Source organism: Phyllopteryx taeniolatus, chromosome 5 (genome assembly GCF_024500385.1).
Source record: "Phyllopteryx taeniolatus isolate TA_2022b chromosome 5, UOR_Ptae_1.2, whole genome shotgun sequence".
Taxonomy (NCBI): Eukaryota; Metazoa; Chordata; class Actinopteri; order Syngnathiformes; family Syngnathidae; genus Phyllopteryx; species Phyllopteryx taeniolatus.
The window spans coordinates 6,929,826-6,943,464 of record NC_084506.1 but is presented as its reverse complement, the minus strand read 5'-3'; the positions used below and the strand labels follow the sequence as shown (position 1 = coordinate 6,943,464).

Sequence of the window (13,639 nt, the reverse complement as noted above, 5' to 3'; positions counted from 1 at the left end):
TGTTTTGAGAGGAATTCCCAAGCATTTCGGAACCACAATTGTGACGGCATGCGACCATAAAGTCATTTTTCACCATTTCGATTTTCCTGATTTGTGTGTGCGCCTAAAACGCTCTTTGGAGTCCGGCGTGTGTTGCCCCTCCCCCACGACGGAAGAACTTGAGCGCCTTCGTTCGCATCAGCGTTCTTTGGGCACATATGCAACGCGCAGTTAGCTAACTCGCTATGGCTACACCCCTTGCCGCGGCCGCTTTAGAGCGCCTCGTTGTGGTCAGTTGACAGTTAAGCGGGGGCGTGGTTTCAGAACTTTCAGCGGACACGCCCGCAGCGTTTGAGAGCGAAGTAAACGGATTGATTTTTCTCCATTTTGATATTTATGATTTATAGGAATGTAATATTTGTCATTGTTGGTCTGTGGACTTTGTAGTTGGCTTGTGTGACAAATGTGCACAGTTTTGCGATGCGAGCTAATCCTGGCTCAGGTTCAAAGGTCACTGAGCACATTGCCGACCTCATTTATGAGGTCGCGTGACCTAGCGGGAGAATGGACGACGACTCCAGTGACCAAACTCCGTTCGCATTTCCGCAATTTTTGCAAGATGCTTTTAACGTCACGCCTCTCAACGCTTTGCTGTGCAAGCGAACGCCATTGACTTTTTGGATTATTTTTACATATACTGCTATTTCGTCTCTCAGCACGTCACTTGACTGGCGTCATTGCCGTTTGACGGTGCGCCACACGCGCTTAGTCACTTATCAGCGCTAATTTGGAATTCACGTGACTTCGATTTCAAAAGTAATGGGACACAACTAGCGTGAAAGACAGAGGTGATTTTTTTTCCTGGCAGACGTCAACTTGTTCCTCCAATTTGGATAAAATTCCATCCATTTATCCATCCATCCATTTTCAATACCGCTTGTCCTGTTCAAGGTCGCGGGGGGGAAAAAAAAATACAAAATTAAGGAATCCGATCTAAATTTGCCTTAATCCAAAATCCAACTTTAATAATAATCTTATGAGATGAAAGTCTCTTTTTATTTTTTATTTTTTTTTTGTTAAAGAAAAAAAATCATAAACTTTAAAGATTTTTTTTTCTCTTTTATCTTAGTTTGGGGGGTGGGGGGGAACAAGCATTGAAATCATGTCCTTTTTATGATTTCAAAAGTAAAAATTGTACATAATGAAATGCCACAGATTCCAAATGCGGTAGATGCTGACGGTTCGTCTTCAACGACTAAAATCTCCACTTCATGACAAGACACAAGGCTGAAAGGTGGGATTACAATTTGAATAAAAACGTGATTGTCATGCGCGTGATTCGGATTTGGATGATGTGAGTTGAATGCGCATCTATTTTAAGTAATTAAATAAGTAAGTAATGAATTCAGTAACACATTACATGTAAGGGCGTTAAATCACAAAATTGAGATAATTGTAATCCATTGCATTTGTGGCTGAAAACGTGCGATTAATTCACATTTGATTTGGTAAATTTCCATGATGACAATTTGAATTGCATTTGAAAAATCGCTGCAAAAGCTCAGAAAATGTTTCACATCACTTCCTCCTGCTAACGTCGACGCTTGCGATTGGCTTCCAATTCATTAAAAAATTACATTAGAAGGGGTATAAATGAGTCAAAATAAAGCAAAAATATTAATAATAATAAATACAACAGTGTGGATGACTAAAGAATACATTTAAAAAGTATAAGAAAAGACTTACCTTTAAACAGCGTCCACAAGGTCTGATGAATGCTCATAAAATGTGCAACTCAATCATGTTTGCTTTTGAAACCATTTAAATTGTTTAAAAGAAAATTCATTCAGGTATTCAACGTTCTTTTTTTTAATTTAAAAAAAAATAAACAATTGGAAGCATCGATATGAATGGAGCGGTTGCTGGTTAACACGTGACGTCATGATGACGAACAGGAAGTGCTCTAGCGACATCGTGTGGTCAAAATGACAACAGCACCCACTGACACAAAACATGACGTCACATGTTGGCTGGCGTCATACGTATTGAAAAACCTTTATGACCTTTATGACGACACACAAACGCTCTCTGGACACAATATTAGGTACAGCTTGTCATGACCCCAAAATATTAGAAATATGCAATACAAGCGCAATTGCTAACATAGTTTTTATAAAAGTGAAAATCCAAAAAAAGGCAACGTTTGGATATGGATGGTGTCCCTAATGAAGTGGCCACTGAGCGTATGTTTTAAGTGTGGTTTTCTTTAGATATCCCGATCAGAAAATTTGTCACCAAATCCAAGCCAATCAGAAACTATTCTTCACTCATACAGATTCCAAACAACATATTTTCTATTTGAGTTTGGAAAATGAAATATTATGATTATTATTGAAATATTATTTTGCTCCGGCTTTTTCGAAGCAAGAGGAAGTCATCATCGCAGTCAAACGCATCCCGCTTTCATAAATGGCAATTTTCATAATTGTGTGTCAGATGGATACGAAGCGTTTGCACAAAGTCACACGGCCACACGTGAAAGTCTTACTTTGACAAACATTTAATGAAACAACAAACATTTCTTTGTTGACAATAATTCCCAAAATGTTTTTTTTTTTGTTTTTTGTTTTGTTTTTGTTTTTTTAGGACGACTCAAACATCTTCTTCCTGTCTGCTTTGTCCTCAATGTTCTTTCGCCAGTCGCCCACTGCCTCCGCCGGCTGCCGCACGCACGCACACAAACACACAAACGCACGTGGTCAAGCCCCGCCCTATGTGTACTATGCACCACAATCCATCTTGGGTCGTTTACATTACGGGTTGCGGGTTTACAGCACAGTCGTTGCTGTTCATGACATCTTCTAGCAAAACGAGACCTACTTGATCAAACTCATTTTTTGTCACGGGACACACTGGAGTTATGGTTAGCCTTAGAGGGCTAGACTTGACAATCTGCGTTCTTGGTGGTAAAACGTCGTATGTACAAGCCCAATTCCAATAAAGTTGGGACGTTGTGTTAAACATAAATAAAAACAGAATACAATGATTTGCAAATTATGTTCAACCTCTATTTAATTGAATACACTACAAAGACAAGATATTTAATGTTCAAACTGATCAACTCGATTGTTTTTAGCAAATAATCATGAACTAAGAATTTGATGGCTGCAACACGTTCCAAAAAAGCTGGAACAGGTGGCAAAAAAGACTGAGAAAGTTGAGGAATGCTCCTCAAACACCTGTTTGGAACATCCCACAGGTGAACAGGCTCATTGGGAACAGGTGGGTGCCATGATTGGGTAGAAAAGGAGCTTCCCTGAATTGCTCAGTCATTCACAAGCAAAGATGGGGCGAGGTTCACCTCTTTGTGAACATGTGCGTGAGAAATTAGTCCAACAGTTTAAGGACAATGTTCCTCAATGTACAATTGCATGGAATTTAGGGATTTCATCATCTACGGTCCAGAATATCTTCAAAAGGTTCAGAGAATCTGGAGAAATCACTGCATGGAAGGCCGGAAACCAACATTTAATGCCCGTGACCTTCGATCCCTCAGGCGGCACTGCATCAAAAACCGACATCAATGTGTAAAGGATATCACCACGTGGGCTCAGGAACACTTCAGAAAACCAATGTCATTAAATACAGTTCGGCGCTACATCCGTAAGTGCAACTTGAAACTCTACTATGCAAAGCAAAAGCCATTTATCAACAACACCCAGAAACACCGCCAGCTTCTCTGGGCCCGAGCTCATCGAAGATGGACTGATGCAAAGTGGAAAAGTCTTCTGTGGTCCGACGAGTCCACATTTCAAATTGTTTTGGGAAATTGTGGACGTCGTGTCCTCCGGGCCAAAGAGGAAAAGAACCATCCGGACTGTTATGGACGCAAAGTTCAAAAGCCGGCATCTGTGATGGTATGGGGCTGTGTTAGTTCGAATGGCATGGGTAACTTCCATATCTGTGAAGGCACCATTCATGCTGAAAGGTACATACATACCGGTTTTGGAGAAACATGCTGCCATCCAAGCAACGTCTTTTTCGTGGAGGCCCCTGTTTATTTCAGCAAGACAATGCCAAACCACATTCTGCACGTGTTACAACAGCGTGGTTTCGTAGTAAAAGAGTGCGGGTACTAGACTGCCGTGCCTGTCTCCCATTGATGTAACACAGTGGTAAACATGACCCTGTCCCAGATTTTTTGGAACGTGTTGCAGCCATAACATTCTAAGTTCATGATTATTTGCTAAAAACAATCAAGTTGATCAGTTTTAACATTAAATATCTTGTCTTTGTAGTGTATTCAATAGAATAGAGGTTGAACATGATTTGCAAATCATTGTATTCTGTTTTTATTGATGTTTAACACAACGTCCCAACTTCATTGGAATTGGGCTTGTAGAATCCACTTTACATGACATGACGATGTTCTACATTCGGTGTACAATGTTCGACAGAATGCACTCCAAGATCTATGTTGCCGATGCTACGTTCTGTAGCCCATGTTTATTCCGCGTACTATGCTCTACATGTTCGACATTGCATGTGCTACGCGCTACATTCTGCCTCTCTATGCCCTACATTGCATACTTCTACATTTTGTGTACAATCTACTACTTTCTGTGTTCTATATTCCGTGATCTACGTTCTACATTTGACTTGATGTATGTGTAATTTGAGGTTTTTCCAAATCAAATTGTAAATGAAATGTTGTTCCAGGTTTAGGAAAACAAGCTGTGTCTGTTTGTTGGCGAATGTACTGCAATGTTGCCGTCGTAACTCAGTGCTTTGGAATGTGAAATTGAAGCGCGTGCTGACCTCCTCCTTGACCTCCTTCTTGACCTGCTTGAGGTTGGCCCGGAGCTCCATGTTGACGGTGTGCTTGGAGCCCAGCAGCGCTTTGAGCATGGCGTCGGCCGACATGCGCACCTTCTTCAGCGCCGGCTTCTTGACGCCCGCCAGGTCGATCACTTTGATCTTCAGGTCTTCGATCTACGCAAGCGCAGGAGGACCGGCACTTTTGGGTGTTCTGAGGGCATACATGGGGCAACATGCCCGTCCCCCCACTCCCCCCCGCGAGGCAGACATGCTGACCGCCTGGTCACCGCGCTGCCCATCACGCGGGCTTACCTCTTTGTCAGCTTTTCCGACTTTGACCGACAGGTCGTACCTCTCCTCGTCCACTTTCTCGATGAGGGCGTTCAGCTTCCTGCACGTTTCCTGTACGCGCCATCATAACGGGACATCATCATCATGTGACGTTATTGTGCGACATCGTCACGTTACAACACGATCGCTTGAAATCCTCAACGTGTGACATGATGTTTTTGGGGGGGCTGGAACGGATTATTGGCATTTCCATTCATTTCAATGGGGGAAGATGATTTGCGATCCCAAGGTAACGCTGTATTATTGTACGACCGCATTGTAATTGCAGACTAGAATGTAAACAAATAGAAACCAATTGAATAGAAACAAATAGGTTAGATCAGAAAAGAGTAGAAAAGAATAGGAACTAATAGATACAGAAAATAGAACAGGATAGAAATGAACAGAATACAAACGAAGAAATAGGCTCACGGCTATAGAAACAAACAGAGCAGAATAGAAACTCATTTTTGTTTGAAATCAGAAGTAAAGGATAATAGTTTGTTCAAGTTACTATAAAAAGGGCTTTGCCAACAACAAAGAAATGTGTCTCCCTTCACAAATTATTATATTTTTGCATAGTTTCCCCACTACAATGTGAAGTCATCAAACAAACAACATTCATTCGTTCATTCATAAAAGTGCGGAAACTGCAAAAATATAAGAATTGGAGAAGGGGGCCAATACTTTTTCATGGCAATGTATGACAATTTGAAACTCGGTACAGATTTGAGCAAGAATCATGAAAGTTTGCTTTCGTCGGCCACATAAAACGAGGCCCCCCGGGCCTTCAGTTGGAGACCTGGCGGGTTCAGATTTTCAGGTTGATGGAAAGCGAAAATCCCTGAAAAACGTGGCGCTAGTTCAAAACGTCGATCTGCTCCGCGAGCGTGTCGGTGGAGACACAAATAGAGTAGAGTGGAAACGAACAGAACGCAATCGAAAAGAAATGGGTTAGAAGAGAAGGAGGCCGCGGCGCTGACCATGAGCGTGGCCTGGTCCCCGCCGAGGCCGGGCCTGCTGCACGTCTCGGCCAAGTAGTTCTGCTTGGCCACCTCCACTTCTCTCTTCTCCTGCTGGATCCATTTGGCGCCGATCGACAGGATCAAACTCTGCGGACGCCGACAAAGCGAATTGGCGTCGCTTAGCCCCAGCTAGCGAGAGCTAGCATCTCAAGAGTCATCAGAAACCCAAATCTCGTTTCAACACTGGTTTTTTGAAAATGTCATCTGATTACACACGAGTTACCCTGAAAGAGTAATCTGATTGCACACGACATGACAACAGAGCTCCTTGGTGGAGGTCAGAAATGAGTGTGTTTTATTTAACCAGCAGGTGGCGCCCCTGAGCTCGAATTAAAGCCTCCCTCCCCGTGTTCAATTACGGAATTGATTTACATCCGGCACAGGATTTATTGATTTTTTTTCTTTTGTCAAAGGCTAATATTCAATAACATTAACGACACGAATATAAATTGTATTTTTAGGGACTCACACTTAAAGGCTGTTCCGTGTTATTAGTTATTATTTCTGTATTTTAGTTGCATCCTGCACATAAAGATAATGGTGAATATAAATGATATATTTTTCAATGTATTACTCATTACATACTTTGTGTTTCAATGCTCCTTGATTAAACTGCTTATCTTATGTCATTTACATCATGCACTGTTTTCAATCTAAAATATGAATAATACTAATATATTATGTATTTTTACCAAGTACTACACCAAGTTTAAAAAACACACTTAACATTTGTTCAAACTCAAAGATTTTTACTCTTCAATTAATGTTTTATTTTATTCACACCTTGCAAAGCAGAGACATGCAAAATGTGAATATAATACAATATTTTTATATCAAATAGTTCCTTCTTAAAGCATTAAAAGACTAACTCCTTATTTGTTTTCCCCCAATTATTTACATATTGCACATTTGATGTCAAAGCAGAAATATACAAAAGTAATTTTTAAACAATCAATCTCCTTTAATACTTGTTCAATATCACTTTTCACTCTTAAAAAAAATAAATAAATAAAAGTCTAATTTTTACATATGATTTTATGAACATCCTGCACATTTGGCAAAGCAGAAAAAAAAATCTATTTCCTTTTCCACTTTTTTACTCTTTTAAATAGTATGATTTACTCTATTAAATCATTTTATTTGACATCTCAGATTAGTTTTTGTCGAATTAATATTACAGCCATATGATTCATTTTAAAAGTTGCAAATCAATCTCCTAATATTTAAAAGATGCTTAACACTGAACATCCCTTATTTATTATTATATTTTTTTTTACACTTTTCAATATTCTTTATATTTTCAAGAGTATGAAATAATTCTCTAACATTGTCACCCATTTAAATAACTGCCTTTATTAATTTCATTCACGTCTTTTTTTTCTAAATAATGAATCGCAGCAATATTAATGATTAAAAAGTTGATCATCAATCAATCTCCTTTAATCTTAAAAATAACTTGCAACTTACTCTTAAATAACCTCCTTTACAGTATTATCTTTTTTTTTTTTTTTTTTTGGTCTAAAAATGTAATCAGAGCAATATTGATGATGGCATTGATTGATTGTCTCCCAACTTTTGATGAGTGGCATCAATAGTTGGGATGCAGATGTTAGGATGCTAATTAGCACTGAGCGTGTTAAAGGTACCTTCAAGTGGTGCCGGCGGCTGGAACTCATCTTTTTCCTGAAGCGTTGCAAGAAAAAAGCAAACAGACAAATGCCATTGAATGCCACTCAATGAGATGTTTCTTGAAATCTTGCGACTTACTCGTGGTACATGTTGCCGTTCGTTCAGGGCTGCAAGAAGAAAAAGAAGAAGAAGAAGAATTAGAGGACGAGCGAGAAGGAAATGTGCTGCCGCAGGCCGAGCGATCTATTTGCGAACTTTGGACTTTATAGCAGCTGGGGGTCAAATGTCGCCTGCGCTAATCTCCTGAGCGGATGACGGGAAATCAAATCTGTCCCTTCGAGACTCCTTTCACGGAAAAGAATTCGGAGGCCGAGCGGAGAAAAGCGGACGCAGCGGCGCGCCGCCTCGACTAAAAATACCGCAAAGCTTCGTCGCCCGGCAAAAAAGGGGAAAAAACAACAGGTTCGTCTTCTCCTTCATCAGCAATTTAGCAGAAGTCAACTCTTCTCATCCCAAAGATCAAATAACAAGAAGAAGATCCGAGCTGTCGACTTGGAGCCCGAGAAACATCCCCGAAGTCTTCCAAACACGTCTCAAGTCCAAAAACAAACAAACAAACAAATGCAACGACAACCTTCCAAAGCATACACAAAATGGACTTGTTCAAAAAGGACAAACATAATCAAGATATCATTTAAAAAAAAAAAAAGCAATAAATAAAAAAAAAAAATACATATGAAAAAAATAATGAATACAAACTAAAATCTGTAAAAAGAAAATAAACAATAAGGTAAATTAATGAACATTTAAAAATAACTGGTGAAACAATAAATACAAAAGAATAACTAAAAAAAGAAATGGATATATGTAAACATATTGTTTACATTTTTGAAAAGACACCTGAAACGTAAATATATTTCAAAAAATAAACGTTTTCTAAAAGAAAAAAATGAAAAACATTCATCAAAAATATAAAAATACAAATGAATACAAAAAAAAACAAGCATACAAATATTTTTCAAATATACAAAACAGAAGCAAAACAGGAAAAATGACAAAAATAACTGGAAAAAGTAATATAAATATGCTCTATTAAGAAATGAAAAAATAGAAATAGAAAAAAGACAAATACATTAAAATTGAAAATAAAATGAAGCATGTTAACATTGTTCAAAAGTAAAAAATAAAATACTTTGAAAATATAAAATATATAAACAAAAGGAAAAATAAATAGAAAAATATATTCCAACATGGATGAAATTGACAAATAGAATTTGAAAAATGGCTATTTAAAAAAATTATAATTTAAACTCTATTTATCCCAGCAAGGCAATTTATAACCTTTGCGAAGCTGAACCAAAATAAAAATAAAAAAATTAAAATTAAAAACATTAAAAAGAATAAAAAAATAGAAGCATGTGAGCTATTTTCCAAAAGGAGACCAGATGTAAAAATAAATCAAAAATAAATACGTAATTTAAAAAAACAACAACAACAAAATAACGTCGGCGAGCCGTTCTTTTGCATATAAACTCGATTCTAATCTTTTGTTGAACGTGAACACAGACCAAGTCCATCAGTTCCGTTTGAATACAATAACAATTCGCCATCAAGGATTTACGTGGACATCTACTCCATTTTGGAAAATAATCCTTCACAGACAGAATAAGGAACGGAACAATTTCAGAATAAGTGTTGCTTGCTTAAGCGCAGAAAGAAAAGCACGCAGCAGCTGATTTCAAACGCTCGTAAAGGAGGCCCACGGGTCAGGAGGTCGAGGGAGGAAGAGCCGGCTCACCTGTGGCGAGGAAGAAGACGCAAATTTGGGCGTGGGAGGGCGAGTTTTGATGACAGCACACCGCGCTGGCAAATATTGATGTAAGCGGTTATTTATCTTAGATTGTGGATAAAGATGTGCGGGGCCGTGGGGGACACGGTTTAGTGAGGAAAGCTCACGACGAGAAGCAGATTCTAAGTGGGTGGGGCGGAGAGTCGGGGACCAGTGAGCGAAAATTAAGGCGGATGTGGTGGTGAAAGGTAGTAGATGTGGGGGAGAGGGTATAAAGAAGATTAAAAAGAAAATATTAAGGAGGATCTAAGGTATTATTATAATTTTTGGTTGATTGTGGGGGGTTAGATGATGGGAGGGGTATTAGGGGTGGAGTTGGGAATGGTGGGTATGGAAAGAGTGGGTGATTGGTTGGGTAGGGGGGGGTGAGGTTGGGGTTGTTGAGTATGTGGAGTGGGGGGGGTTGGTAGTGAGGGGTTTGTAGGTGGTTTGGAAGAAGTGGAGGTGTGTTTGGTGGGGGGATTGGAGTGGTTGTTGGGGGTTTGGTTTTGGGGGGGATTTGATTGGGGGTTTTTTTATGGGTATTTGTTTGGGGGGGAGGATTTGGAGGAGTGTTTTGTAATGGGTATTGTGGTAGTGGGATGGTGGGGAGGGTGGATTGGGTTTGTTGTGGGGGTATGGAAGTGGGGTGGGTAGGGGGTGGGGGGGAGGAGTTTGGGGTTTGGGGAGGGTAGAGGTGTTGGGGTGGGGGAAGATTTTGATGGGATGTTGTTGTCTTTGAATGTTCTATTAATTAGGTGTTGGGGGTGGATGGTTAAAATTTATGCGGTAAGTGGCCGTCACTTTTGGTTGGGGTATTAGGGGGTGGTGGGTAGTTAAATTTTTGAACTTTTATTTTTACCTCATTCATTTTTAGGTACTACTTTAAGAATATGTTTAAATGTTTTTCTTTTTAATATTTTTCATTTCTTAGTTTTTTATGTATATGAAGACATTTATTTGACATTTTCTTTTAAAATTTTTAGATCATTGAAGATTATTTTAAAATGTTTGGAGTTTTTATTTTGTTTTGTGTGTGTATTGAAAATAGTTTTATTAAATTGCCTTTTCAATTTTCTTTTTTAATGTTGTTCCTATGCTTTTTCTCCGTTATTGTCATGAGCGGTTTTGGTTTGGATACTTTGAACTAATTGCACAACCAACTTTTACAAATATTTGCATTTCTTTGTATTTTTTATCCACAGAAATAAATATTTTAAAAACACCCAAGGAAAACTAACACAAAAAAGTAAACAGACTTAAAAAAAAAAAAAAAAAAAGAATGTGTACCAAGATATCAGTCCAAAAAATAAACACAAAACATTTATTTGGGTGAAATCTCCTTAAAATAACATTAAGCTAGCTTTAGCACATTAGCTCAAACATGGGTTTCTCCCATCTTGCCATCCGCCAAGCTAGCTAGACCATTAGCATGCTAGCTTCAAAACGTCCTCCTACTTAACATCTTTGTGCTAACAACTTGCGAGGGTGTTTAAAGTCCAAGACGCGTCAAGTTGAAATAACATTAACAGCCTCCAGCTAGCGGGCAAGACCTTTACCATGTGTTTCTACCATGTTGGCGCTAACGACCGCTAGCAACTTGAGAGTGTGCTTAAAGCGAAAGGCGCATGAAGCGTCTGGATAACGGCGCAATGACTGCTGATGCGCACCAGACCCATTTGCATTAGCGGCAGCCACAGCTTCGCTCACACCGCACAGATCACCGTAAAGCAGTCACGAGGCTTCAAATGTCACTTTTTTTTTGTTTTGTTTGTTTTTTTAATGCAAGCTTTTAAATGAAGTTGTTAGCAGGTCACATTCCTCCCATTACAAAGGCGAAACATATATCCACTTTTACAAGAACTTTAAAACAATCTGATGTTGTCGTGATTGATTTTTTTTCTTCAACATTGATCCGGTCTGTTGTAATTATGCAACAGCAATGTCATCCATTACCAGTGCCTGAGTAGTGTTCCAAATATATAAACACCTGTGTGGAACATTCCACAGGTGAACGTGAGAAACAGGTGAGGGTCGTGATTGTGTATAAAAGGAGCATCCCCGAACGGCTCAGTTGCTCACAAGCAAGGATGGGGCGAGCTTCACCACTTTGTCAACAACTGCGTGAGCACACAGTTCAAAAACAATGTTTCTCAACCTACAATTGCAAGGAACTTCGGGATTTCATCATCTACTGTCCATAAAACCATCAAAAGATTCAGAGAATCTGGAGAAATCTCTGCACGGAAGCCAGCACTGAATGCCCGTGACATTTCATCCCACAGGTGGCACTGCATTAAAAACCGGCATGATTGTGTCAAGGATATTGCCTGCACGTGGGCTCAGGAACACTTCAGAAAATCATCGTCAGTTGACGCAGTTGGTCGCGACATCTTCAAATGCAAGTTAAAATTCTACCATGCAAAGCGAAAGCCGCACAGTATATTAACAAACAGCCAGAAATGGTGGCGGCTGACTCATCTGAGATGGACCGCAGACGCAAGTGGAAAAGTGTGCTGCGGTCTGACAAGTCCACATTTCAAACTGTTTTAAGAAATAATGGACACGGTGTCCTCCGGGCCAAAGAGGAAAAGGACTATCCGGATTGTTATCAGTGCAAAGTTCAAAAGCCACCATCTGTGGTGGTATGGGGGTGTTATAGTGCCCATGGCATGGGTAACTTGCACATCTGTGATGGTACCATTCGTGCTGAAAGGTACATACAGGTTGTGGAGCAACACATGCTGCCATCCAAGCAACGTCTTTTTCAGGGACGTCCCTGCATATTTCAGCAAGACAATGCCAAGCCACATTCTGCATGTTACAACAGTGTGCCTTGCCAGCAAAAGAGTGTGCGTACTAGACTGGCTTGCCAGCAGTCCAGATCCGTTTCCCATTGAAAATATGTGCAGTCGCATTTTGAAGTGCAAAATACCACAACAGAGAAAAACCTGGACTGTTGAACTCCTCAAATTGTACATCAAGTAAAAATGTGAAAGAATTCCACCCACAAAGCTTTAACAATTAGTGCCCTCACTTCCCAACCTGCCGTCTATAAACATCACAGTTAGCAAGTTGGTTAGCATAGTGTGGCAGAAGAAATTTCGTGGCTCTACAAAGTGTAGGGCAGCAGACTTGGTCTCCTCTTTCCGCCCAGATTACGTTTCCGTCTTAATTGCTTCGGGCTCATCTTGCACGGAACATTCCAGATTACTGGCCGGATATTTTTATCGCGCACATCGTTTACATATTGGGGCAGCACAGTGGTTTACACGTCTGCCTCACAGGTCTCAGGTTCTGGGTTCAAATCTGGACTCTGGCCTTCCTACATGTACCCTGATACTGGCTGGCGACAAATCCATTGTTTGTCTACGTGTGCCCTGTAGACAAACCTCTCGTTAGCGACCGGCTGTTAAAATGGTCGACTGGAAGGACGTGGCAGACAGCAGATGCGGTCAAGGTTCAAGTAGGTATTGTTTTCTGGAGGCTGAGGAATGTTCCGGATCCTCCGTGCTAACAAACCACATCAGTCTTGACGGAATGTCGCGGCGTGAGACCAACTCAACGTTTTTCATCTTGGAGGAACATCTAGAGGGCGTCTGAGGAAGTACATGCATTTATTCATTCATTAAAATGTGACGTGCAGGACGACACCAAGGTGGAAGATGACATCATGAGGCGGCCAAGTTTTCACCTTGGGGGAATACCTAGTGGTAATCTGAGGAAGTGCAGCTCGCTCATGTTCTTTGAATGACTTGTCAGCGTGTTCTATGAAGGTTGTTAGTGTTCTTTCAAGATTGTTAGCGTGTTCTTTGAAGATCGTTAGCGTAATCTTTGAGGATCGTTAACGTGTTCTATGAATATCGTTTGCAAGGTCTCTAATAATTGTTAGGATGTTCTTTTAAGATCCTTAACATATTCTTTGAAGATGCCGAGCATGTTTGACGAAGATCAGTCGGGTGGTCTGTGAAGATCAGTCGCATGTTCTTGAAAAGTATTAGCACGTTATTTGATGATGCTTAGTGTGTTC

The 13,639-nt window shown here is 40.0% G+C and overlaps 1 protein-coding gene across 1 annotated transcript; it reads right to left on the bottom strand.

Moving 5' to 3' along the window:
* Positions 1 to 2,521: 2,521 nt before the first annotated feature.
* On the bottom strand, positions 2,522 to 9,604 carry LOC133478180 (troponin I, fast skeletal muscle-like). The gene is made up of 7 exons (XM_061773922.1): positions 9,580 to 9,604; positions 7,920 to 7,948; positions 7,799 to 7,835; positions 6,111 to 6,239; positions 5,110 to 5,199; positions 4,798 to 4,971; positions 2,522 to 2,699 (listed from the first exon to the last, which is right to left on the bottom strand). Exons 2-7 carry the CDS (start codon positions 7,928 to 7,930, stop codon positions 2,622 to 2,624), a joined length of 519 nt encoding a protein of 172 aa, XP_061629906.1. The 5' UTR covers positions 7,931 to 7,948; positions 9,580 to 9,604; the 3' UTR covers positions 2,522 to 2,621.
* Between the last annotated feature and the right edge of the window lie 4,035 nt (positions 9,605 to 13,639).